Source organism: Anas acuta, chromosome 9 (assembly GCF_963932015.1).
Source record: "Anas acuta chromosome 9, bAnaAcu1.1, whole genome shotgun sequence".
Lineage (NCBI taxonomy): Eukaryota > Metazoa > Chordata > Aves > Anseriformes > Anatidae > Anas > Anas acuta.
The window spans coordinates 12,073,775-12,101,188 of record NC_088987.1 but is presented as its reverse complement, the minus strand read 5'-3'; the positions used below and the strand labels follow the sequence as shown (position 1 = coordinate 12,101,188).

Sequence of the window (27,414 nt, the reverse complement as noted above, 5' to 3'; positions counted from 1 at the left end):
CCCAAACACAATGCAAGCACGTATCTGTGGCTCAGGATTTGAAATCTCTGGGACACACAGGTCTGTAGGTGTCTGTTAGGTTAGTACACGGAGCTGATGAATAAGAATGGGTCTTCTGTGTCATAGCCAGAAACGGTTTGAAGCAGAACATACTGATGATTACTGCCCAACTGCCAGGGGCCGTTGATAGCTACCGTCATAAAAGTTCAGATATTTCTCTTTTTTCCCCTTTGTGCACTGGAAAGTTTGAGATCTGGCTTGAACTCTGCCAGCGGTTCTGTGTGAACCGACTGGGGATGTGCTGGAGCAGGCAGATCAAATAGTTGTGAAGGGTGTGAATAAGCCCTGGGAAAGAGCAAGCAGGCGGTTTGTTTAATGTTTGCTTCCTTGTGTTTGTGTGAGTCATGGAGCTGGCGGTGGTCCTGCTTTCACCTCGCAGAGAGCAGAAGTAAGGGTGTAAGAGCCCCACGCTAATTTGCTGAAAATAGCTGAAAGCCAGGCTCTCCAGATACTCACAGGAGATTGCAACTCCTCCATCTATTGATTCTTTTTCTTCCCCCCTTCGTCTTAACAGCTTTTAAAGGACGATAAAACAAGGGAAGAAAATGCATGCAGCACACAGTGTGCAGCTTTCTGTCCCAGCCCTTGCCTCGGATGCTTTGCGTGTGTGTGTGTGACCATGCAGTGTGTGCACAAGGACTGCAGGGCGTTGAGTGGGACGGGATGGGGAGGCAGGCAGTTAGAGCAACAGAGAGGAGGTAAAAATGCCTTCCCTGTTATCCTGGAGGCTGCTGGCATGCCCTGCTGCTGTCACAGCAGCAGTGGGGCAGGCTCTCCACCATCACACACCAACTCTGCCCAGAGTATTCATGGGCCAAGGTGATTTGTACCTGAGCTGGTGCAGTTCTGGTGCAGTTGTGGCGTGCTCCTGTCTTTCTCCAGTTCAGGGGGCAAAATACCAGTTGGGTACCACACAGTGTTGCCAGCTCATAATTGCATTTTTTTTGTTTCTGTTTTTAATCAACAGTGACGTTAAATTTTATGCTCTCATTAAAGCTTCAGCTTCTGGAGTCAATAGATGATGCTGTGCGAATCCCAGTTTTATTCTCCGAGCAGAGGAAGGAAGTCTGGAAATGCGGTTTGGCAGCTTGTAGCCTGGAGGCAAAGGTAGCAACAAACCCCGAGTTTCTTGTGTGTTTCTGTGGGCCAGGTTCATACCTGAGCTCCCGTTACAGGCTTTGAACACAATAGTTGGCAGAGCTGCCTCTGCTCTAGCTGGCTGCACATTGGGAAAAGCAGGATGAGCGCCTCTGCTTGCAGGGAACACGGGGCTTGCGTGATGGCTGTGGATTCAGGTCAGCTCAGCTGAGCAGGGTGGGATGAGAGCGGCTGCTGTCCCTTAAGCTGCTGACATGGGGAATGCAGCTGTGGTCTGGGGGCTCGCTAAACCAGAGCTGTTTACATGCCGAGCATCTCAAGTGGGCAAGTACAGCCATCACCCAGCATTTGTCCTTCATGCAATCAAGTGATTGCTCTTCAGCAGTACGGGCTCCCCTGAAGCCTGATTCCTGTATTTCCTCCTTGCCTTAAGCAATCTTTGCTTCACTTGTTTCCACATTCATTTGTCTTGCACAAACTCTGGTCTCAGGCTTGTGGGTTGAAATACTCGTCCAAGCTGCCACAATTTTGCTTTAGACCCAGAGCTCAACAATTGTTCCTCAGGGAATCTGCAGGTTCTGGGGCTATGTGAGGGCTCAGTTCACTCTGGCCATTTCATTTGCATCTTCTGGTTCCTCTGCTACTTGGCAGTTGTGTGCCTGCCCTCAGGGACCTTTTAATGTCCCTGCCACCCTGACCTTCCAAACGAGAGGATTTCCTCCTGTCAGCTGTGAACTGCTCCTTTTACCCAGCCTCCTAGCAGCGAGTGATCTGCCCCTCCTGCCCTGGAGCATCAGTGGACCCACGGCGATCTGTCCAGGTGTTATTTTCCAATAGCAGCGGTTCTGGACCTTGAAATGGGCTTGTTGTATGGATCACCTCTGGTAATGTTTGCCTTGAGCCAGCAGGAGAAAGATGCCAGCAGCATCCCCATGAGAGCCTCTGAGCTGTGGTTCTAGGGCAGGGAGCATTCTGGGGTACGTGGAGAAACCTGTTGGTGTCACCCACACAGGTTTCTGCTGCTTCAACCTGACGTGTGGGTGTAACAATGCTGTTTAAATGCAGCTTCAGAAGGGTTTGTAGGAGACGCCCAGCATCCCTTGAGAGCTGACTGCTGTTGCCTGGCACAGAGCTGAAGCACGTGCGGCCGCAGCGTTACGAACACGTTGCTTGCAGTGCCTAGTTCACTGTTCTTGTAAGCTCCAAAGATACCTGGTTTTGTTCTGCTCATGCTGTCTCGTCGCGGGTGTGTTACGCATTGCCAGATGTTCACAGCTGTTAGAGCAGACAATCCAAGGCTGCAGTAAGGGCACCCACTGACCATTCTGGACTCAATTCCTTTGCTTGCCTGTAACTCAGCTGGCACCCGGACAGGTTGATGTGTCTCAGCACTACCAGCAGAGCCGTGTAACCTCCTTGTCACTTCTACAAAGCATTGCTTACAGCAGGGGTCTCTGTCTTGAAGCCCTGCAGAGTCACACTGACAAACAGCGATAACATTGCTTTAAGCTAGCTTGGGCTTCCAAATGTTTGTACTTTTTAGGTCCAAGTTTATTTAGTTCAGAAATTTTATAGACTGGTTTTAAACATGTAAATGCTGCTTTACAAGGACAGTGCTGTTGGTTTTTCTTAATACTTCCTTCCTTTCCACCATCTCTCAGAGGGCTCTCAATTTATTGTCTTGAATCAGCTCCAAAATCCCAGTGCTGCTCCTCAAATATATAGTGTGGATGTATGCGCATTCGTAGATGACCCTGTCTGCATTTAATTTGGAGTGCTCCTAAATTACTTTTGTTGTATTCGCTCTGCTCTGAGGATGAGAATAAATAAGAGAAACTGACCAGTTAAGTGCTGGTCCCATCTTTTGGTGTTAAGTCAGAATCATCCAAGGGATCTCTTCCTTAAAATCAGGTACCTGCCAGCATCGAAAGTATGAGCTGTGCCTCTGCACATGTGCTCACTGCGAGTTTGCTTGTTTTTCAGTGGAGAAATAGAAAACCTAAATGTTGAACTATATTTACCTGTGATTCATTTGGAGCAGTGCTTTTTCTGTAACTTATTAAAATGCATTAGCAATAAATTGTTAACAGTGCTTCTATAACCAGCAATTGTTCTGCTTTGAAGCCACAGTGCACATTGCCGGCTCTGTTATGCTGCTGCCTAAAGCGGCACAAATACTCAAAGGGAAATGGCACAAAAGGCGCCCTGTACAGATGGCTTGGGAAAAACGCTGGCCTTTCCCTTCAGTCCTCACAGGCTGGAAATCTGGCATTAAATAGGATTTGTGGACAGGTTTGCTGTCTGTCTTCTGGCTTATCCATGCTTAGACTTGCATCCTGCTCCCACCCCATGCGCTGTGTACTACCAGAGGACTTCTAACATACAGTGGATGAAAATTATATACCAAGTGTGGTTTGGTAGGAGATAGCCTGGTACTACTATAGGTCTCATCCTCTCCCTTGTAGTGATAATTGTGTCAGAGCTGGCTTTCTCTTTATTTTAAACCCTAGCAGGTGGCACGGAAAGATGTTTGTGTGGCTGCATGTGGCTTCCTCACTTGCCCATGCTGCAGTGTGAAAACTATCGCCTTTTGTTTTTCACCGATTCTTTTTCTCTCTGCTCAAATCCCAGAGGCGTGCTGAGCTCTGTAGCCCGGGCACACTGATGCGTTTGTGCCATCTGCTGACGGAAGAGGTGATTGCATGTCCCTGCTTTCCTGGATTTTTATTTATTTATTTATTATTTTTTTTACAACTCCTGTGGGGATTTCATACATGGAGGAATGGATGTGTCGATACTAAGGGGGAATGTTTCCTGTCTTACTGTTAAGGTGGCTGGGTAACTAGTCTGAAATGGGATTTGAACCTTGATGTTATCTCTCAAAAGCCAGCAGCAAAGCAGGATGTCTCAGTAAAGCAAAGAGATGTTTATTAGCATCGTGATTTCATAAGCCATCTTTTTGCCAGGGGGTAAAATGGTGTTTCTTTCTCAAACCCAAAGCTCTGTGGGATAGTTTTTGCTTACTCAGAATATAATTTTGGGCAGGAAGTTGTGGCTTAGCGGCAAATTCTACATTGCAGGGTCCTTCTAGAAGATGCTTCCGTCTATAGACAGAGAATGCCAATGCCGTATCTGAGCGCAAGCAAACATTGCCTCTTTGGGAATCGGCAAGCTTTTGCCCTCTTGTAGGCTACGCCTGTGGGTAAAAAGGTTGGCTGATGTCTGAGCATAGATTGGAAATGTCCCAAGGTCCATTCAGTACGAGATCTTCTGTCCCTGGTGAAGAAGCAAGTCTGAGAGGATTGTTTTTGTTTTTTTTTGTCTAATGACAGTGCTCCTCCTGGTGGGTTGTTTTGTGAGGCAGGGAGAGCAGAGCAGCATGTGTTTGAGTAGAAGAGATTACATAATTGAGGTCTGGAGGTATCCAGAGGACAGTAGGTATCTGGAGATGTCTACAAAACCCCAGGATGGGAACAGCAATGAAGCAAATCCCCTGTTACTCCTTCCCAGGCAAGACTTTAGCCTCCTTTTCTTTCCTGCACCTGGGCCTGTTTGTGCTCTAGTGCTGTGTTTGTAGCCCCAGTGCTGTGGCAAAGCTCTCCATCTGTCTGTCAGGGTGACATGTTGGGGCTGCACACACAGAGCAGGACCGGTGATTAGTGAGTGGAGCTGCTGTCGCAGCAGCATCTTTCCCAGCCAGAAAGCTGGTGCAAAATTCAGTATTTTTCTCATTTTTCCTCTGTCAAGCCCTTCCCCAAATGCAGTCAGGAACAAATAATTAGGATTATGCTCAGATGTCTTCAGGGCATGAGCTGTACATCAGCTTTGTCTGACTTCAGGAAGGAACATCCTTGTTATAGGGCCATCCCACACCCACATGTTCCTGCTTCAACCATGTGCAATTAATTATATTAACTGTTAGCAAATTTAGGTCTATAATCTTCTTTGTTTGTCCATTAATCATGGGGCGAGGGGCCAACTGTCAGTGGGAAACTAGCGAGGACACTATCAGTTGTTGCTTTCTTTGTAGCAGGGCTGTGTTCTGACAACACCCACTCCTGGTGTGCTGACTGGGAAGTGTTTTCATACAAAGAATAGAAAAGCCCTGCAGGAGCTGAATGTCCATGGGGAAATTCTGCAGTGTTTTCACAGCAACATCCATAAAATATGAGTGAGATTTCTGATTACTGATTTCATGTGAAAGTTCTGCATTCTCCATGTGCCTGCCTCTTCTAAGCCTAACTTTTCTTTATCTGCACTTGTCAGCAAAGTTTTTCAGCATTTTTCATTATTGCTACAGAAATATTAGGGAAATTCATAGAGTCATAGAATGGAGTGGGTTGGAAGTCCAGTAAGGATCATCTAATTCCAACGCCCTGCCATGGGCAGGGACACCTCCCACCAGCCCACCTTGCCCAAATCCCATCCAGCCTGGCCTTGAGCACCTCCTACTCCGTGAGGTCTTCTGCATAACTTTCTGACAGTTCTCTGGACCCAAATCTTGCTATGTCCACACTCCACTAGATTTTTAGATGAGAAAGGACTTTGGAGAGAATGTCTTTGTTGAACGTATTGTGTGCATTGTCTATGTGATCAGCAACGATTTTGCTTTCTCTCTGTCCTTTACCTCACAATGTAACCCTCATCCTGATGAGGTGGTTGATCACCGGGCCTGCTCTAATTAAATGCATGTGAGGCTCTGTTTCATGCCAGGTAAGCACAAAGAGGCTTTGTGACAGATGTGGGGCTCGTCTCCTGGAGTTTCTGGAGCAGGCGACACAGGGTGAGAGTGCTGTGCAAAGGACTGTGAGTGCCTCATGGCTGAACTGGCACTAGCATTCCAAATCCCGTTCCTGGTAGCAGATCACTGCTCCAAAACCACACCCCTTGTCTCACCACAAATGTCTGTGGGACATCAGGTAGCTGTGAGCGCTGCCAGCCCCTGCCAGGGCTCCCCCTGCTCCCCCTCCCCACCAAACACTTCACGCCTGGTGCAGGAGGGAAGGCAGAGGATCCTGCAGGGCCACTTGGCTCTGTGACTTCTCACTGCTGCTTTCTTAAATCACCGTGCTCTGCACCTTTGGAGTCCTGTGCCAGACAGTGGCACTTTTCTGCGTGCCTTCATGCAAGGTGGCCCAGGTTCTGCTGTGCTGTAGCAGAGATTGTTTTGCTCTCTTGCTGAAACGGTCCCAGCTCTCTGCTTCCTGGCCTCTGCCTGTGCTGAGGGGATAAGAGATCCTTGACAGCTGCTCGGGCTGCGGGCTTGGCACTCGATGGAGCTGGAATCCACACAGTGCTTCCTGCTATGCTCTTTAGCAGATGACAGTGCTCAGCCGCACATAAGTGACTCTAAAATCTGAGAATTTAGGGACTGACAGTCGCTGTTAGAAAAAAGACCATCCATTCCCTTCCTTCTGCTTGCTTTCATGGGCTGTCAAATGTGACCACTGCAAGATGAAGCTGGGGCAGGAGGGTAGGAGCAATGGGACATGTGCAAGCAGGTTTGGAAAGCTAAGATTTTCCTCTGTCTGTCTCCCATGGAAAGGGAGGAGGAATGCCCCTGCATTTTCTGCCAAGTGTTCCCACACACTTCAGGGGAGCTGCTATGTTTTCTGCTAGCAGAAGATCTGGCCTGTAACTTCTTCCTCTGGCAATGTGTATGCGTGAATGTCAAAGCCAAGCAGCAATTTTCTTTCGTGCAGCTGATGCCGTACACAGGGCCTTAACAAATAAGTTCTGTAGAGATATTTCAGTTGATCAAGTTCCACATGGCAATGTTCTCTGTGGCGAGTGGGAAATTGCTTAGTACTGCAAGGAAGCTCACTGTCAGCTCCATGATCTCAGGCACATGGTAGTGTTTAAGCCTTTTTGAGTTCAGCACTTTCTGACCAGGTATTTGCATTCCCTGCCTTGTTTTGCTGGTCTAATCTGTGCTGATCTGCAGGGACAAAGCAGGCTGGTTTGTAGTTCTGACATCAGGCAGCTCATATGTGTTTGGCCTGTCTGGCTTGGCTTGTCCCAGTTTTTGGATATAGGAACTGTCAGAGGGGCCAGGCCAGAAATGTATGCATAGAGTCAAATGAATTCTAGGGGATGGAGAGAGGATTTGCATCATGTATTCTCCACCAGATGCCTTGTGCTTTCCTTTTGCACATAGAGAAAGGAGCTTCCCTGAGTCCAGAGCTCTTTTGAGAGTTGGGTGGTTTCCTGGAATCATCCTTTTTTCCCCCTTTTCTAACCTGTCCCATGGTATAATTTAAAAAAAAAAAAAAAAAGCTAAATAGATTTTATAATAGATTTTAGTCATAGGAAGATGAAGAGGTTAATAGTGACCGAAGGGGATGCCATTCTGATCATGTTATTGACCCCAGGAATGTGGTGGATTTCAGGAGGCAATCCAGAACAGTAAATTGAATTACAACTGTGGAATAAATCAGCTTTCTTATGGCTTTCTGTAGCCATATACATCCCACAAGGAAGTTTTCCTGTATAATTTAGTGACAAATTTTTCAGTCAAGGACAAATGTGCTGCTCTGCAACATGGCAGAGCTGTTATTACAGAACAGGCAGGCACTGAGGATGGGCAGTGTGTGTTCAGGCCCAGTTTGTAAGGAATAATGCTGTGATTTGCTCGGACTGTGACTCGTCTTTGTAGAAAACACCTCGTCCACAGGAACAGAAAAGTGGCTGGTGGTTAGGTGGCTGGGGAGAAAATTTCCTGTGTGTTAGATAACAGCAAGCAGGAAGCCTGCCAGGAACAGCTCGCAGTGCATTTATGATGGAGGCTCTTACGTTATTTACAGGACGTGAGGGTGTGCTGGCGTTCCTCTGGGCATAGCCCATGGCTGGCACCGGAACGTGAGGTGTTGTAGCATCTGAGCCCTGTCAGGTCAGGAAGATGGAGACCAGGCAGGAACTAAGAACAGAAAGCCATCCCTGAGGGGCCCAAAGTGCTTTTGCAACCTTGGAGTCGAGTTCTGCCCGTCATGTACACATGTCCATCTGACTGACTTGAGGCACGAGGAGCTCCTGGGTCGGGAAGGGAAGGGCTTTGCTCTCCTTTTGCTCACTGCTGGAGCGCTGCCGCGTCATCTGCAAGAGGCACCTGGTGCTGAGTAGCCAGGTCTGGGTGAGAGCTTGAAGGAGCCTGAGGGTTTTTTTCTCCTGTGTATTCTCCAAAGCCATCCCCTGTCCTGCTTGCAGTTATTTTCCAGTGTCATCGATGCCCTTTGTAAAGTGGTGAGATCAGTGTTGGCTTCTCCAGGTGGAATATCCTGAAGGTGAGATGAAATTCTGGGGAGAACTCCATTACATTGAACAACCTGGCGGTGGAGTGGAGCTGCTTTAGCAGCTAGGGCTGTTGAGGTATTTGCCAGAGGACTGTGAAGACATCCACAGAGAAGTCACTTTTCATGTGACATGCAGGGTTGGCCACCTCGATTCACGTAGGGCCCAGCAATCCCAGGACTCACCCAGGTGTGACACAAACAATCAGGTGTACAAAGCCTAAATAAGCTAGCTTTTCCAGCGTGGAGAAAAGATGACTGGCTGTGCCTTGTAAACTCATGAGTGATCTGTGGAAGGTGCTGTGGTTAGGTGAGTTTCTCCATTTCCTACCATACCAGCTAAAGGAAATGCTTTCTGGCACCGTGTACCTTGTGAAACAGTGCTGCAAGGCACTGACTCTACTGAAAGCATGAATGATTTAGAAAGCAGTGAGATGTTCCCAGCAGATAAACCCATCAGGGCTGTAAAAGACAAAGCTGTAAATACTTCCTCTAGTTTGGGAAAACCCAAATTCTTTCTTTCGCATCTTCCTTCTTCTTGTCAGCTGCTCTCAGTCACTATTGCACATATTCTTCAGACCCTAAAACAATTATTTCACCTGCACTTTATATTCTTTGCTAGGCTTTCAGCTTTCAGACACTGATTACAGTTTGGCTAATGTAACTCTGTTGTAAGTCCATTGGGTAAGCCAATTGGCAGGCAGGAAACCCAACACCATTTTCTTCTTTTTTTTTTTTTATTTATTTTTTTCTTTCTTTTCTCTTTTTTATTCTTTTTTCTTCCTTTTTCTCTCTCCTCCTTCCTCCCCCCTCTCCCCAGTGCACTATGAAATACCCCTCTGCATTGGCATACAGGATTTCAGCTAGCTGGGTGACTTCCACCAGGGCACATGGGAGCTGAAAAAAAAACTGGGACACTATTTTTAAGATTGTTTTTAAAGAAGACTTTGGAAAAAGAAGCTGATTTCTCTTACAAGGGGGTGCTGGGCCCCTGCAGTGTGTTCTGTCACTGTATCACAAGATTTCTAAAAGGAGCAAAATCAGTAGGACACTGGTGTATCAGCCTGCAAAGAGCAGCTTCCCTCGCTCGCCTCCCATGTTTGACTAAATGGTATCACACGGTGCAGTCTCCCCGCTCCCCTCCCACCCCCTGCCTGCTTCCGCCAAGAGCCATCTCACAAAGTGCTTCGTAACTCAAGACACTGCTAAAGAGCTGACTCCTTCAGTTCTGCGTAACAGCAACTCGTGCTGCTCATAAATAGATTTGCAATTAGCAGGAGAAACAGAAGAATGGGTGCAAGCCAGCTGCAGCAGAGTTGGCCTCCCATCTTCCATAGTCTTAAAGAAGCCCCTCACATTCAGCATGCATCACTTGGGCATATGGCTGGGAGACCTCTGCAGGGAGCGTGCCTTTCAACAATGTTCCTTTTCTACAGGATCTGCTGTTTGCAGCAGAATTGTCCAGAAATTGCAGAGTGCCTATCTATAGTGTCTTTGCTAAAAAACGACAAAAGCTTTTTGTTTTTGACTAGCTTGGGGTTTCATAGGATTTCTTTCGGCAGTCAGGGTTAAGAATTTGCTGGCCGAAGTGAAGGATCCTGAGATTTATCACGAGCTCACAATTTGTTTCTCTGCTGGTAACATCTGGTGTGTGTTCAATGCTGTCTGAGCACTTCCAAGAACTTTTTGAGCATGCTGGAGGTCAGACTTCCTTAGCTTTTGGTGCTAAGGAGGGCAGTGGTTTTATACAGAAGAAAAAAGACAGACCCAATGTTAAGCATCGAACTGGGTACAACTGGGATGGACTCGAGAGCTCTGATTCTGCTGGGTCCTTTGGACAGATTAACCCGAGTAAAGAAGGGAGGCAAAGTGGTGTACAAGGGTGATCCCTGGCCCTCCCTGTAGAAGAGTTCATTTTATAAGGATGATCCCTTGTATGTGGCTGCTTCCTAGGTTGCCAGGGGATGAGGGTGCCAAGCACCCAGCATAGTGTTTTTGGCCACCCTAGTGGAAGGAATGGGTCCTACCCCTGCCTTTGACAGCTGGTAAATCAGCTCCTGCCAACAGGTGGGCTCAGGTATTCTTCCCAACAAAGCATGGCAAGTTTCCCTGTTAGATATTTCTGCATATCTCAGAAAACACACCTGGAGCTGGGGCATGTGGTTCCACAGACCAAGCTTCCCTACATGGGACTCTTGCTGAAGTGCTGAACAACTGAGGGCAAATAAAATCTATTGAATAAAAACTGCTTCTAGCATTTCTGTCTCCTCAGGGATGTGGTTCCTTCCTGGAACCCCTTGGGAGAGCTTTCTTGTGGGGGAGTTTGCTTGTCCCTGGCACCTTGGATGGGTCTGCCCTGGGTGGGTCTACAGGAGAATTTAAACACAGAGCCCTGTTGATGTCAGGGGGAATTCAGGCTGATTTCTTCTATGAGGGGGAGCTAGCTATGTTTCTTCGCAGGTGTTGGGGGTGCAGTTGCAGCAGTCTGATACTCTCTTTCTTTCTCTTTCAATACGATTACTAAAAAATGTTGCTCAAGACAATAGGCAGGTCTGCGCAATGCTGGCTGCAAGTAACAGGAGACTTCTGTTAGAGCACAGGCTAATGGTTTGGAGAGGGCAGGCTTTAAATGCAAGGTCAACCAATGATTCGTGCCAGAACACCACATCATTGCTATTGATTGAGGAAATGAGCATCTGACTCCCTTGCTTTGTGGAAATCAAGTTACCTGCAAAGTAAGACGGAGCTGGGGCAAGAAGATATCGGTGAGAATACCAGCTCGGGTGTTGGATTTCACAAGAGAAACCTCAGCTCTAATTCTGTAGGCTCTTTCCTGGTGCGTGTGAAAGAAAGGAGCTGGGTGAAGGACGTTGCCAGTTTTGTCCAGTCCTCCCTTCCCAGCCTTCAATCAATGTATGCATGTTAAGTATGTAAAGCATTTGGGTATCAAAGTTCCTCTGATCCTTCACAGGCTGCACCCTGTCCCTGGGCTGAACCCACAGCGCTTTGTGCCTGAGTGTGGTTGGAGAGGGGACCCCCCAGCTTCTTCTCAACTCCGGTGCGGGGCCAAAGGGCAGGAACTGGGCATGTTTGTTCTGTGCTGCAGCTATTTGTAACAGCTGATGTTGTGCAGAACTTCTCAGATCAGATTAGATGGTGAAGTCCAGAGGTGAGCAGAGAAAGCTTGGCAATGAGGAGCAGCAGCTGGCTAACATCACTTTTCCTTGCTCAGTTCCCCTGTGCAGCTGCCTGGGGGCTGCAGCCCCTTGCTGTTAACCTGGGGTCCTTCTCGGTATCTTTGTGGTTTAGTAGCCTCGTGTTGCTTCCTGTGCTGTTGATGTATAAAACACATGTGCAGTCCTAAGACTTTAAAGATGATACGGGAGAGACCACATTAGCTTCCAGAGCAAGCTTGCAAACCTTTCCTGGCATAGAAAGTCTGCAATGACAGGGATGTTACAGTAACTCTGGGTCCCCATAGCTTGCAGGGAGCACCGCAGGCTGTGCAGGAGGAAAGTGGAGGCTGTGCAGTGTTTGGGCTGCCTCCTTCCCAGCAGGCTGATGTGGAATGTGAGCAAGGTGTTTGCAGCTGCAGGCACTGGGGTGTAAGGTGGAGCGGGGAGCAGTGCAGAGTTAGTGCCTGGGTCAGGCTTGGCTCCCAGAAGCACTCCTGTGGTGTGTTTTTGCGGCATGTGAGGTTCTGAAAGATCCTCCTTTGTGGAGCCTTTCTGAGCACCCCAGTGCTCTTTTGACCCCTTTCTATTTCACATGCAGCAGAAGTGTCCTGTAATTCAGTGACTGCCCTGGACATCTCCACGCTCAGTTTGATGAGACTAGGTCAGACTAACGGAGCGGTACTTTTCTGCTTACATTCTCTTAATGGTAATGGCTATGTATATAAGGCCTCAGGAAGGAAGGCATCAGGAAGGAACACAAAATAAGGAAATGCATATGTTAGAAATAAGTTTTTGTGTAATTTTCTTGTGGTCAGTTTCTTCTAAGACAGGTCTGTAAGTTCCTCCATATTTACATGAAGCTGCTCATGAAATATCATCAGATCCCAGCACATACCATGAAGGCTATGAAATGAGTTCATCTGAAATTCTGTAGTGGCTGGAGAACATCTTTGCATTGCTTTTTTTTTTTTTTTTTAATGGACAGAACAGTCTCTGTGTCATGTGCATCAGAGTCCCAGTTCATTCAAGGATGTATCCCAAATCTAGTTGTTATGTAAAAGCAAAATCTCTTCTCTGTCCTTTTTTTCTTCTCCTTGTATCTCAGTGCATGGAGTAAAAATAAATCCTATTTTCCTGCCACTGAAGGAACAGCAAAGGAGTGAACACCTCTCTGTAGACCTCATTTGCTCACCTGCACCACTCTGAATTGACTGCTTAGTAAACTAACCAGTGAGCCAGGCCTTCAGTTTCGCTTTCTTATTTTGTCAGATTCTCTGCTTTGCTCATGCTTGTAGGCTTAGTTACTCAGTTACTTGTTATGATGCTGAGTTTTGTATCTTGGGAAGGTCTTAAGCTGGTTATATGACTAAGAAAACAGCTTCTTTAAGGCACTCCAGGCAGAAGTAGTAAGTGAACACAGATCTCTTAGTGAGATGCCAGCTTTGCCAAACAACCTTTTCAAAAGAACATTATGCAAGGTATGGCTGCAAATTGTTTTTCCTAGTAGCAGCAAGAGTCTTCTTAAACATTTGTAAGCCTCCTCTGGTGCCATGAGAGCTGGTGCTTCTGCTAAGATAAAAATCCTGCGTTTGACCCTACAAGTTCTGGGTTCAATCCTTAACAGACAACTCCACAGGGCTTCTACAACTTCCACAAGGTTATCCGTAACCCCTCCTGGCTGCTCATGGTACGAAGATAGGAAGATGAGAATCCCAATGGCTCTCTGGTGCTCTTATCTTAAGTACTTGGGTCAAGTACCAATCTTGATTACTTTTCTACATACTTGCACTTGCATGCTTGCTGAGCTGGAGTACCTGCTTCTGCTGTGCACGCACGTGGTTCTCGCAGCTTGCTTTTGGGTTGTTGGAACTTGGGATGAAAGCTTGGTGCCAGGGTAGTGTATGCCATGCAGTGCTGGCTAACGAGATTCCTTGAAATCCTTTCACATATCAAATAGATCTGTGAGTAAGGGGGTCAGTCTGAACATACCGCAAACCCCCAAAGCCTTACTGTATCCTGATTTTGGCTGTCCCAACTATTTATAGAACATTCTATGCTTATTCTAAATATATTTTCCTCAAAGGGACCTCATCTCAACCCCTTGTTCCACAGCTTTAATTGGATCAGTGATGCTGCTGTGACCTGTTAGCAGAAATTCCTTTTCTAGCTCTGTGGCAGAGCTGCAGATGTTCCTGGTCAAGGCCTTGGAGGGGAAAATTTGTGACAGGCATGGCTCAAGGGTTTGGATTTAAACTCTGCAGCCATTCAGGTAGAGAGATTTTGATGATGTATCAGGTCATTTCCTGTAGCCATTGCCTGATTTTTTTTTTTATGTTCCTCCTTTGCTGGTAGATCTAGAGTTCTGGAGGGAGAAAAACAAGTGACTTACTGGCAGTGTACTGCACCTTTCCCTTCCAGGAGTCTTTAGCCTTGCAAACTGGACTTAACGAAGAACACAACAAACATCCTCTCTCTAGAGGAAGTGTAAAGAGCATTCTGTGGGCAGAAAGTATTCCCTGTTGCAAGGACATTTGAAACTGGTGTTCTTTTCTTTCTCTCTTGTAAGGAAGAGAAGTGTCTCTTCTGTGGGAGTGTCTGCGTGACAGTGCTTAGACAGCAGTGGCTCTGACTCTGTGGGATAGTTCTTACCAAAATGCTTTCCACTCACCAGCAGCAGAAGCCTCTTCTCTGCTAGCTGGTGTTTTGCTACCCCTCTGGCAGTAGAGCCAGCTGCCCAGGCTTCATCCAGTGCAACCTCTGCTTTGTGCCAATGAAGTCAGGGGCACTGTTAGCTGGCGTAGAATTAACATTGCAGGAGTGGCTCCTGCTCTCATCTGGCTTTGGAGGTAGATCATGTGTGTCCTGGAGCTTCTTTATTGTTTTCCCAGCAGATGAGCTTGGGGTGTTCAAAATGGCAAGACTTCAGTCTCACTTGCTGTTGACTGAATGAGGTCAGTTCATCAGCCTTATTGCTTCTGCATAAGAACAGAGGATCTCTTCTGGTCACAGAGAGCAACTCATCCTAGAGTAGATTCCCCAGTGGAGAATCTCTCCCTTTCAGAAAATTATATGATCTTTTTCAGTCAAAGGTTCTGACTATAACATAGGATAGAAGTTTTGATGCAAAGAGAACAGTACAGAACTTCACTTTGTTTTTTATCCCTGGAATTAATATATATATATATATTTAGAAAAATGCATCCTTCATTGAATTTTGTAGGTTTGAACAGTTTATTCTATAGGATGGTCATGTTTTGTCTGTCTTGCTCAGGATCATCTGCATATCTGTATGGTGGGTGCCACAAAATCACAATCCTGAGTGAAAAATTCTTGATCAGTGTAGAGGCAGGATGGGCCATTGGGACACCACAAATCCTGAATAGCTGTGCTGCCCCACGACAAGGGTTAGCACTGACTTGTATGCTTGGGAAGAAGCAACTGCTCCCTATCCTTGTGATGTGATTGTCCCAGCCTCCACCCTCTGGGTCTCAAACACAACTTGTGACTGGTGTCTACAGCACCAAGGATCGACTAGGGTCTAAAGCAGTGCACTGCTTCCACAGGTTCAATGGCAGGGTTTGGAGGCTGTGTCAGTACTGTCTCCAGAAATCATATTGATTTAGGTACCCTTTAGATATCCCACTCTTCTGGGTGCAAGGAAGGAGACTGACACTCACTTGACCTTGGCAAGGCTTTGTGCTCCATAGGTTAATGTAGTTCAATGTGTATCTTAGCTTCAAAAAATGTCTTTGAGGTTGACAGAAGCTTTTCTTGGTTATTATTCTTTAAGGATGAATGGGGCAGCACGCGGCAGCATGTGGCAAGATTGCAAAATGGGATTAGCTCAGGTCTTAGCAGGAGAAGTTTCTTAGCACTCCTCCAGAGCTATTTCCTTCTCCTGCAACCTCTGGAGCTGCATGAAATGAAAAGGGTTATGCCCTTACCTGCCTGGCTGGAAAATCATCCCAGGTCATGGCAGAAAATGAACTGAGTCTGGTGCTCTTGGAAGCAATAAAACAGGTAAAGTATATTTTACAAGGAATTTCACATGGAGGATTGGACAGGAACACCAAATATTGCCACAAGATGTTTTCTTCTTAAGAATTTAGTACTTGAAACACCGTTGCTGTATTTTTACAGAGACTTTTGCTTTTTTCCATTGCTCCTGATATGATGTTTAGGATGGTCTTCAGCGATTCCCAGGAGTGCAGGGATGGCCCTGCCTTGAGTTGGGTGGACTAAAAGTTGGCCTGATATATGTTTGTGTCACATTAACAGTGATGGATACCCCGGTGGGGTTATTTTCCTGCTGAGCATGGGATGGGTTTTAGTCCTGTTTAAATCCTGTATCTCAAATCTGTTTGCCTTCTCACGGAAGGATTCCTCTTTCTCTCTTTTGCAGGCATGGTTCAGAAACTTGACCAGAAGCTGCCTGTAGCCAATGAGTACCTGCTGCTCTCAGGCGGCGTGCGGGAAGGTGTGGTGGACATTGACCTTGATGAGCTGAATGTGTATGCCCGAGGCACAGACTATGACATGGACTTCACCCTGCTTGTGCCCGCGCTGAAGCTGCATGACCGCAACCAACCAGTCACGCTGGACATGCGCCACTCAGCGTTGTGCCACTCCTGGCTGAGCCTGCGGCTCTTTGACGAGGGAACCATCAGCAAATGGAAGGACTGCTGCACGATCGTGGACCATATCAACGGAGCTACCAATTACTTCTTCTCCCCAACGAAAGTCGCAGACTGGTTCTATGACTCCATTAGCATTGTCCTCTCTGAGATCCAGAAAAAGCCTCAGCGAGGGATGCCAAAGGTGGAGAAGGTAGAGAAGAATGGGACTATCATATCCATCATTTTGGGAGTGGGCAGCAGCCGCATGCTGTATGACATTGTTCCTGTCGTGTCCTTCAAAGGCTGGCCAGCTGTGGCGCAGAGCTGGCTGATGGAGAACCACTTCTGGGATGGGAAGATCACAGAGGAGGAAGTCATAAGTGGATTTTACTTAGTGCCTGCGTGTTCCTACAAGGGGAAGAAGGACAATGAATGGAGGCTGTCATTTGCCAGAAGTGAAGTGCAGCTGAAAAAGTGCATCTCCAGCAGCCTCATGCAAGCCTATCAGGCCTGCAAAGCTATCATCATCAAGTTGCTGTCCCGCCCCAAAGCCATCAGCCCGTACCACTTGCGGAGCATGATGCTGTGGGCGTGTGACAGGCTACCTGCCAATTACTTGGCCCAGGAGGATTACGCCGCCCACTTCCTCCTGGGTCTCATCGATGACCTCCAGCACTGCTTGGTCAACAAGATGTGCCCTAACTACTTCATCCCCCAGTGCAACATGCTGGAGCACCTCTCTGAAGAAACCGTCATGCTGCACGCGCGGAAGCTGTCCTCGGTCCGCTCAGACCCTGCCGAACACCTTCGAACTGCCATCGAGCACGTCAAAGCAGCCAACCGGCTCACGCTCGAGCTCCAGCGGCGAGGCAGCACCACCAGCATCCCCTCCCCGCAGTCAGACGGAGGGGACCCCAACCAGCCCGATGACCGACTAGCCAAAAAGTTGCAGCAGCTAGTGACTGAGAACCCAGGGAAGTCCATCTCTGTCTTCATTAACCCAGATGATGTCACAAGGCCCCACTTCAGAATCGACGACAAATTTTTCTGAGCTTTCATCAATGTTTCTTGGGATTTTTTCTTTTGTTTCATTTTTTTAAAAACAAAACAGTGTGCAGTTTTTTTTCAGTTGGTTTTCCTTGATGACTTAGTCTCTTGTTTTTTACATATCCAGCGTAGATTGGATCTGTTGAGAACAATCTGAATAAATTATAATTCCTGGTTCTGCAGGACGGTGCAGATTTTGAAACAGTATATTACTATTTCATATGCTGCTTTGATTTTTTTTTTTCACGCACCCATCCCCGTTGTCTGTGAGTAGTTTCTAAAGGAGGACAGGCACCATAAACACATATACCAGTGTTATATAGAATTTTTTTTTCAAGCTTCCATAATTAATAAATACTGTTGGGCCCCCGGAAGGGAGCATTCACCTTCCGCTGCTTAGGAAATTTACATTTTTTTTTCCTCGAGCTTCCATGACCCTGAAGAAATGAGAGAGACTCTGGGTTGGAAAGCACTCCTGGTAATTTGATGAGGCCAAATCTACTGGGCTGAAGCCCAGTTCATCTGTTTTCACACTTCTCACACTAGGGGAGGAAGTTGACTTTAGAGATGTTGATGCTTTTGGGGGGAAGAGTTGTTTCTGTTTTGATCTACTTTTTGAATGTAATTGTTCATAATTGGACCCTGTACAGTTCAGAGGGTTGTTTCTGCTGCTTTTCCATGCGGAATAAGGTTATGGAATGTTAGTTTTAGTGTGTGTAATTATTCAAAGCCTTATTTAAATTCTATTAAAGAACATACCATTATAAATGTTAATTGCACTAATGAAATCTCTGCCATTACCTCAGCCCCACTGTTTGTGTTTCTTTCATGAATTAGCATCTGTTATTAGGTACCGGTTGCTTGAGGCCCTTTGGGTCTCATGGTTTCAGGTGATTTCTTGATTGTCTTTTGTAAAAGACTTCCTTGTTAGCCCTGCTATGTTTGAGAAGTCAGAATTTTGCATTGGCATATTTCTTTGGATGCGTATTGTGTGTTGCAGTGCATATTGCCTTGATATGTATTGCATGTTGTTGAAACAGGTTTGCCATTAGATAAGGACTTAATGCTAAAGCAGTGGTGTGTGCAAAGTGAATCAGCCAGACCTCGAGCAAAGGAGCTACCTTGCTTCTCTGATGCATGCATTAGGCCTGATCCCTTACGGCAGTTACTAGTCCCGTGACTCCTGTGGACTTTTCTGACTTACCCTGGGACATACGAGATCTTACCTTGGTCTCGTGTCTGCAGAAGTTGTTTGCACATAAACTTGTAGTGCAACGCTAACAAGGGTTAGTCTGAGCCAAAAAAAATATTCCAAGGATAATAACCATACCAAGGATAATAATTCCAAGCATAAAAATAATTCCAAGGATTCCAACTTCAAGGATAGAGTGGCTTTTTTGTGGCTGGCTGGCCAGTGACTGATATTTAGGCCTTAAATCAGCAATTTGGGCTTACTGATTTTCCCAGAGAAGCTGTTCTGATCCAAACTTGATGCATGTTTTAAAATGTGATTATTAGAGCAGGTTGAAGTATTTTTTAAATATGTGGCAGACAAATGAGGAGCGTATCTAGTAAATTCTAACAGATAAAAATTGTGTGTGAAAAATGTGTCACTTCTTTAGCCCAGCCTGTCCAGTAAAGAAACCAGGCTGGTGGAGCAACACACCAGCAGCTTTGGAAACTGCATTCCTTTATTAGATAGCAGGGAGGTTTCAATACCTGATCTAGTGCCCAGGTCATAACCTAAAATTAATTTTTGGCTCCTCCATCTCTTGGGCATGCTTGAAAAGTTTATCTCATTGCTGCAGCCAAGATGTTCACATTTACCTGAATCTACTGGTACACATGAGCATGAAGAAGCTCCCAGGAGCTGTTGGCTAGATGGACGTTGGATGAGGATTTAACCTTAAAGCACAATCGGCTGGTGATGGTGAGCCCCGGTGCAGCTGCAGTTATGGCTAGGGAAGGACATGAATTGACTTCAGTGGAAGCAGAACTGGGTCCTACCAGCGTGGCTACTGCCAAAGATGAGTCTCTGTAAAGCCGTGTAGCCTGCCAGCAGGGGCAAAAGAACCATCTGGGAATCCTCTCCAGAAGCGCTTTGAAAATGCAGATTCATTGAAACCGTCTTTTCCCCTGTCTCCAGCACTTCTTTCTGTCTGTTGGGAAAAGAGGCTGGGCTCCAGGATGCCACTTCCCATCGCCACGTGAGAGATCTGCTCAGCAGAAAGCCCTCCGGCAGGCAGGGTGCTTTCCTGGGAGCCCCAGCGTCTGTGCCGCTGCTCCTGCGTTGCGCAGGAGCACAGCTCTCAGCCTTCCTCATGCCACTTCAACGTCCCGAGGACCAGCGGTTTGGCTAGCCCACGTCAAGCTCTGGTGTGTGCTCCTTTCTTTTTGGTTTTAATTAAAAAACATTTTGAAAAGTATCCATCTTGGTCTTCATGCATTATGAGGAAAAGGTGTGTGTGTGTGTGTGTGTGTGTGTGTGTTTTTGTGGGGGGAATGTAGACTTGGCCTTTTACCAGACTGGAAAGCAGTTTCCCAGGTAGGTCTGGGGAAGCACTGTGTCCTCTGCCTGGGTTGTCTGTCCTCCAAAGAGGCAGAATCCTAATCTCCAGGTGCTTTTGATTCTCAGTCTAGTATTTGCTCCTTTCCGCATAGTTACAGCTCTGCTTAATGAAATGTCGTCAGCCCGGAGAGGTGGTGTGTGCTGTGTCAAACAAAGACTCAGTTTTCTCCCTCTCCTACTCCCTTCTTGCCTCCTAGTACATGTCAGGGAAGATTTGTGAAATGCATAGGTCTCTGTGTGGGATTTAGAGCACTCAGGTAGTTTAGATAGCAAAGACCTATTACTCTTCACTACCTCCTGCAAGTTTCGAGGGGACTGCAGTGCTTTTCCTCTTCGGGAGTTCTTGAAAGTGCTTCACACACGAACTTTAGAGCATCCCATCCCACTGGGCATCCTGGCTGTGGTCCTACCCCTGGGACAAGCTTTTGCTTTTACTGTTTCCACAGGGCTTCTGGCCAGTAGCAGGATGGGAGAAACAGCTCATTTGACTGGTTCCAGTTGTCACTTCTGGGAGACTGTCTGTGCAAGGGTATATACCTGAGCTGCTGGCAGAAGCTCCAGCTTGGCAGGGAGTACTCAGAGCACAGAGAGACAACAGAGGGCCCAAGAGCTTTGTGAAAGGCTGCAACCTCTGTTCCTTCGAGCATGCGATGTGAAGCCTCAGTCACTTCTGGCTGGCTGTGATAAATCAGTTTCTTCATGTTTTCCACTACTCCAGCCTGCAGAAATGTCAGTGCTGTAACTAGAAGGCTACAGCTGGGCATCAGTCACTCATTGCAGGAGGTTCAGCAATATACTGGTAATTTAACCATCCACTAGGCGAAGAAAGAGCTATTCTTTGAAGGTCTGCCTTTCCTATTTTCCTTCTGTCACTGTGAGAAATAGCTCTAATTTTGATTTAAATTCTTGGGCTTTCCCTGACTGCTTTGTTCCAGTGGAAAGCAACCTTGCTCTGGCAGCCACAGCAGTTCTGGGCTTGGCAGGGGCACCTGAGCTCTGCCCCCTTCTGCATTTGGTGTCCTTATGGAGGATGATAGTACCTTGTGAGACAGACTTGTCTGCTACAAAGAGACGGGTCAGTGATGGAAGCACAAAAGTTGGGACTAAGGGGCCATGGGACAGATTACAAATCCCATTGACGTCCACTGGGACTTGAAAATGTGCTTGAAAATGAGTGTGTATTCTTTGCAGGATCAACTTGATTGTGATCAGGTAAAAAGTAAGTAGATATCTGTCATCTTTTATTAACCCATGCATAATGCAAGCAACCATGTATAGTACAAGTAAATGTGGCAGAGGGAAAGGGAAGATAGACTGCTAATGATTTTTTTTTTTCTTTTTTCCTTTTTTGTTAGCGTGTGCATAGTTGTAACCTAGAATTGATTAAATAAAATAAAATAAAAAAAATCCATCCCTTTTTGCAGGTTCAGCACGGGATATATTTTGCTGCTCAGTTTTGTATTAAAGCGAGTGCGTTTCAAAGGTCACTGGGCAAGTGAGTGCAGTGATGTTCAGATTCTCCTGGCACTGCTCGGTGATTAGAAATATTCAGCATGCAAATAGCTTGTTCAACTTCAGCAAGTACATCATCTCCCTCCTGCCAGCTTGCTTGGGGTGAGCTAATGGACTTTTAACATTATTCAGCGTAGAGAGTTACTGTCTTTAATAGCTCCTGATTAAGCTCTCCAGAAAGGAAAATAACCGTTAAGGGGCAAAGGCTAAACAAGGAGGGCAGAGTGTGGAGGGGGTAAGGGTGCAAAATATATATATGTATATATATTAGAAAGTTGCTGGTCAATGGGCTCTTGCTGTCATGTTTTTTATTTAGGGAAATTCAGCTTTATATTTAGCACATTTTGAGAACTGTCTGTCAAATGGATTCCAATTTATTTCCTCTGAATGCTTTTAGAATAGTGACAAAATAGTCCTCCATCCCTTCTCCTCCCCTGTTGCCCATTAGTAAGCTATAATTTTAGGGCTGATGTGAGGAACTATTGTGTCTTCCTATTATCATTGTCCCTGCCTCAGCACTGTGCTTCCAAGCTGAATGTGGGCTTTTGGGGGTTATTTTTATCTTACTGACCTTCTGTGGTAGAGGAACACACACTCATTTGCTCACCAGACAGCCTGGTTTGCCAAGCAGAGATGTGGGTGCATGCAGGGGGCATCAGGCTCTTCAAGTTGACTTGTCTCTCCTCCTCAGATTTTGTGTGTTAGGAATAATCAACGTGGAAGACATGGATGAGGTCTTGCTAGGAAGAGAGAAGCCGTTTGAAGATATACGTGATTCTCAAGTGTTAAGCAAGCTGTAGTGCAAGGTGGAAGTGGCACCCAAGCAGGTATTTCTGTCCCTGATGCTCGTCTCCTCTGACCCCTTTGTTTCAGCTTTCTTTCTGGGATGTGGTGAAGAAAGAGGTGAGCTGAGTTTGCCTACCTCAGTGAGCACAAATCTTAGATTTAGCTTAGGTTATTAGACACTTTAATTAACGTATCTGTTTATCTCCAAAGCTCCTTTCTGCTTTTCATCCCATCATGACATTGGCAGGACAGGAAGAGGATTTTATGATCTGTCCAACCAATTCACAACAGAAGTGTGCGAAGAAAGGAATGGACTTTTTTTTTTTTTTACTTTTTTTTTTTTTTCTCCTGAGGGATGAATGACCTTGAGTCCTTCTCCTGCCTCCTGCGTGCCAAGGCTCGTGCGTACAGTATGTTAATAGCCACTGCTAACAGCTTCAGCTGATTAGAGAAGAAAGGCCAAGGTGCTGTTGTGCGAGCCAGCCAGCTCCCCTTCCTGACCTTGTGCCTCCTTTGCAGGGTAAGCCAGCACTCAGAGCAGACGCGGCTGTTGTGCTTGCAGGGTGCACTGAGTCTGAATCTGCAGCTGACCGCAGACTGGGGGGCAGCATCCTGCACCTCCCACATCAAGAGATGCTGCAAGAGTTGCTGAAGCAGCACAGATGAGAAGATCCTTCCTTGAGGGAGCCCACTGCAAAATCTAACCTTTGCCTCAACAGTGTGACCTGCATAGTGACCAGAAGGCTCTGCAAGCAGTGCTGCCAGGAGGGCACCCTTGTGTCCAGGAGCTTGTGAGTGTCACACAGCAGCCACCGAGCTAATGCACAAGAGTCAGGACAATGAGGAACGAGGCCCAGGAACAAATGTCTCTGTGAGGGCCATGTTTCCCTTCTGCCTGCCACGCTGTGCAGTACATGTACAAAAACACCCAAACCTGCAGCCTCCAGTTAGCTTTCATCTGAGGTTCCCTCTGCCAATGGTTTTGTGTAGTCTTGATCGATGTGCACAGTGCTATATTCATTATTTTGTTAACTGCTGGTGGCAAAACTGGCACCTGTAAGTGATGTCTTTAACCCCTGGACAGCTCTGAGTACATTTAGATGTTAAATTGCTAAATACTTCAGCTAGCTCCACAAACGTTGTCTCTTCTACTAACAGAAATGAAAGGAGCAATGGGGTGAAGTTGTTACAGAAAGCCTCCAGAAAAAGCACAAGACCATCAGTCAAAGGGAAGTGTAGAAACTGAACCCAGCAGTCCCAAATCCCGTCAGCCCATTGTGACTAAAGGATCAGGAAGTCCACCAAGGCAGATGTTACCAGGTCAGTAGTACGAGGCTAGCTCTTCAGTTGTTCTTTCCCCAAGGCACAGCTCTACTCAGCATCAAAACCCATGCTAAGACAGAGTGTGAAACCCAGCTGCCAAGGAGAGATGGAAAGCAAACCTTGCCCAACTGATCCTTCCCTATTGCACCCAGCCTGCCCCGTGCTCCCCTCCAAAACATCTTTAAATAAACTTTCCAGAGGTGTTCTGCTACACAACAATGAATTAAAAGGGAATAAAACGCTGCTCGAAGGAGCTGGATAAATGCATTGTCATTTTTTGTTATAATCATCTACAGCAACCTCATCGTCTGTCATCTGGCTCTCCAGCTTATTCATGAAGTGGCGAGCGTCATGGTGACTGTGCAGAAAAGGAGGAGAAGTACAAGTTCATGTGAGTTGGAGTAAATAATTCAGAGGCGCTGGCTTGCTCTTCTGATGCACAGCGCTGCGCAGGGCTGCCAGGCATGCTGGTCCAGCACACACAGAAATCACGCTCTCCCAAGTAAAAGCAAGCTATGAGGACAACCCAGTCAATCCTTGTGTTCCCTTTGCAGCCCACCCTGCAGGTGGAAACCCAGCAGTGGACTGCGTGGAGGGAAGACTGTTTTGGTGCTTTCTGGAGAAGAGAGGTGTGATCAAAATAAGCCAGCAGCCTGTTTTGCCTCTTCAGTGCTCTGTGCTTGAAAGGAATCTGCATCTTCCTCTGAAATCACTGGGAAGAGGAGTAGGACAGGGGATGCTGATGGGAGATGCTTTATGGTTAAATAATGCCCAGTACTGGGCCATCACAGACATGGGTGTTCTTCCAGGCTGCACTCCCCCCAGGGGGACATGGCTTGTCTCATGGGCTGTTTCCTAGCCCAGAGAAGTGTATTTGTTAATGAATACAAGAAATCAGTACAGGAAGAGAACAAGCAGAGCTCTGTGAAGCAGACACACGCTTCTCCACATGTGAAATCCAGCCAGGCTCCTGGCTGATAACTTAACACCCCTCCTGTGTTCCTGGAGCTTTCCTCTTCTGCTTCTTACTGCAGTGGAGACACCACGGCTCTGTCTTGGAGGATCTGAGTGATTTTGGACCCTATTTCAGGAGACAAAAGACTGTAGGAAGCACAGACCTGTGCGTGCCTGGGCAGTGCTGGAACAGTGCAAAGCAGGGTAATGAGGATTATTTTGCCCATCCCTGCAATCAGCCTGAGAGCAGCACAGCACAAATGGGAGCGGCGGGGTTTCTTGGAAAACAGGCTGTGCTTTGAAGGCTGAGAATCAGCTCAGGTCTTGTCACTTCCTCCCTCAAGACACAGTGCAGGTCTCTTGCCTGCATCTGATATAAGCCCACACAGCTGTAGATGTTTAAAAAAAAAATACACTCCCCAAAATACCTTCTTTCCCTTGGAAAAACTTAAACCACCTAAGAGCCAGTGCATTGTGGACAGTCCTTCCATAGAACAAAGCTGAGAGGGAAAATGAACTTTATAAGCTTTTAGTCTTCCAGTTTCTTTCTATACCAATGCCTTAGAAGTTCTGATTAGAGAAGCTCTGCAGATGTTTCCCACCTCAGTACTTCTGCCCCCCCCAAAAAAAAAACAGGAACACAGTGCAGTGCAGTAGTGTAAGGGCAAGACACGTTAGGCAATTCCCATACGATGTGCCAAGGGGTCTTTATGGTGTCTATAGAGGAGGTCCTGCCTGGTTTGTCCTTCCTGCCCTGCCTTGCCTTCGCACACCAGCACGCACAGCAGGGTTTCGGTGATGCTCTGGAGGCACTGGGTGTGGCAGAGCAGAGGGGACATCTATGTGATCGTGTCCGCTTGGAGCCTGGCTGTCCCAGTGGCCCAGTCCTGTCAACTGCTTTTATTTCAGGCATGAAAAACTCCAGTTATACAGCTGCACATGGCTTAAAGAACTCAACATATCTTTGCGCAAAGCTCAGGGGGTTATGAATTGCTGCAGTTGATTTGTGACCGGGGGTGGGATTTATTTATCACAACGCTCTCAGCTAACCACATCCAGCGAGCTGCCTGCCGAGGAACACTGAGTGCATCTTCCCAGCAAGCGCAGTCCCTGCTGAAGAAAGAGCCGGTGTGCCCACACAGCACAGCTCCACGTGGGACCAGCAGCCAGGGCGGCTCTGCTGCTGCTGCTGCTCTCCACACATGCTGATCTGCTCTTCCCTTCGGCTGCACTAATTAGACCCCATGCAGCTTCTGTTTCTGGGAAGAGCTCTTTTAGCGCCAGCTCAGGTATCTCTCGACTACACAACATTCGCCAGCTTGGAAATATCCACTCTGCTTACAAATCTAAATAGGAACAAAGCCTCGCAGCAGTGCTGCAGGCACACGGCTCTTACTGGAAATAGCCTGCTGTTGTCTGCCTGTGGCCTTGTCCTTTCACGTGCCTGGCAATATCAAACATTTTGATGGCCAGGGTGATGATGGAGAAGATCTCTGCTGTTCTGTTTTACACACAGGACTTCAGCAAATGTCCACATTTGCCAGTCTGAATTCAAAGAAGACGGGGGATGGGAGGAGTGGGTGGGGTAGAATTCATGAATTTGTTTGTAGAATATCTCCTCTATGCATAACTCACTTTTAGTACCCAATTTTCATTCTCCTCACACATTCTGTTGATTTGTACTACTGCAGCCACTGAAATTCCCTAGCAGGCAGGTAGAGCCAGGAATTTCTGTTAAATATATATAGAATTTCTCCAGGTTCATTTGAAGAGAGTGATAATATATCATTGCTCCCAGTGGGGACATAGCTGCCTCCTAGCTTATGTCTGCTGACATGCATTAGAGCTGTGCTTGAATGGTAGCAATCAATAGCAGGAACTGCAGCGGCTGAAACTGCTAAGTGCAGCTCTAATGTTCCTTATGCAAACGCTAATACTCACCAGAGAGCACGCCTGCTCAAATGAGCAAAGAAATAAGATTGACTGCTCAATTTGCTAAATGATTGCCAGCATTTCCTGTTGTTTGCTCATGGTTTGCATATCTTAAGGGAAAAAAAAAAAAAAAGTTGCAGAAATTGGAGATGGTAGCAGCAGCCAAAATTAGCAAAATAACTCCTCTCTTTTTGGGACAAGCGTGGGTTGTGCACACTCCCAAGAGCAGATGGGCACACTGTGACACAGCCAGTGGGTTGTCACCCCCAGCTGCTTAGTGCCTACGGACCCCTACCCTGACACGGACCGGAGCAGGCACATGTGCCCCTGGTTCAGATCATGGGCAGGACTCATGCAGGGGCATTATGTCCTTCTGCAGAGCTCCTGGGCACCCTGTGCCTGACACTGTCATTTGCTGCCCCCGTGCTCATCCTGAACCTGGGCCCTGCCTGCCCCAGTAGCTTAGCACCTGCTGCTTGTAGCAGATTAATGGGACCTGTGTGAACTCAGGGTTACCAGTGGCCAGACCTGGAATTTGCTGGTGTTAAAAGCCAATTCATTAGCTCTGAACACACAGCTGAAGCATGGAGAGAGAACAATGTTATGACAGGCCCCGAGGGTCTGGGATCCAATCCTTACTCTATCTGCAAGCTGGAGTAACAACAGCGGTGGCTGAGCTTCACAGCAGTACTGGCCTCCTTCCCCTCCATAAGGCACAAAGAAGTAGAACAGGAGAAAATCCCCTGTCTTATTTCCTTCTGCCCAGTAACCCTTCGTCACACACGCAGCAGCTGTGGACAGTTCATACCAGGGGCTCAGCCACCTGGGTGCAGCGGCACAGGTGAGGGGGGTCTGTGCTAGCGGCCATTTGGTGGCACAGGTTATAAAGGAGGAAGGGAAGGCAGCATGAGGATCATGCTGCTGGGTTTCTGCTCCAAGGGATGGTGGGACCTGCAGAGAGAGGACAGCCAGCGATGGACTGAGAAGTAAGTGAGCTTTTAAGTGGAATTAGCATGAATCTGTGTACAAAATAAGGAGCAGGTCCTGAATCCTGG

At 47.0% G+C, this 27,414-nt stretch overlaps 2 protein-coding genes across 5 annotated transcripts in view; both read left to right on the top strand.

Annotated features, from left to right (window-relative positions):
• The window catches only part of MB21D2 (Mab-21 domain containing 2), a 91,160-nt gene extending 71,451 nt beyond the window's left edge, over positions 1–19,709 (top strand). For all 3 annotated transcript variants that reach the window (XM_068692020.1, XM_068692021.1, XM_068692019.1), the window contains one exon: positions 16,023–19,709. In XM_068692020.1, the coding sequence (XP_068548121.1) occupies positions 16,025–17,287 (1,263 nt within the window). In that variant the 5' untranslated portion in view covers positions 16,023–16,024 and the 3' untranslated portion in view covers positions 17,288–19,709. The remainder of the gene's footprint in view (positions 1–16,022) is intronic.
• A 7,516-nt stretch (positions 19,710–27,225) lies between these two features.
• The window catches only part of FGF12 (fibroblast growth factor 12), a 223,109-nt gene continuing 222,920 nt past the window's right edge, over positions 27,226–27,414 (top strand). The window contains exon 1 of one of the 2 annotated variants that reach the window (XM_068691764.1): positions 27,226–27,345. The gene's annotated coding sequence lies outside the window, so the exon portion shown is untranslated. The remainder of the gene's footprint in view (positions 27,346–27,414) is intronic. The other variant, XM_068691767.1, reaches the window with a different exon arrangement.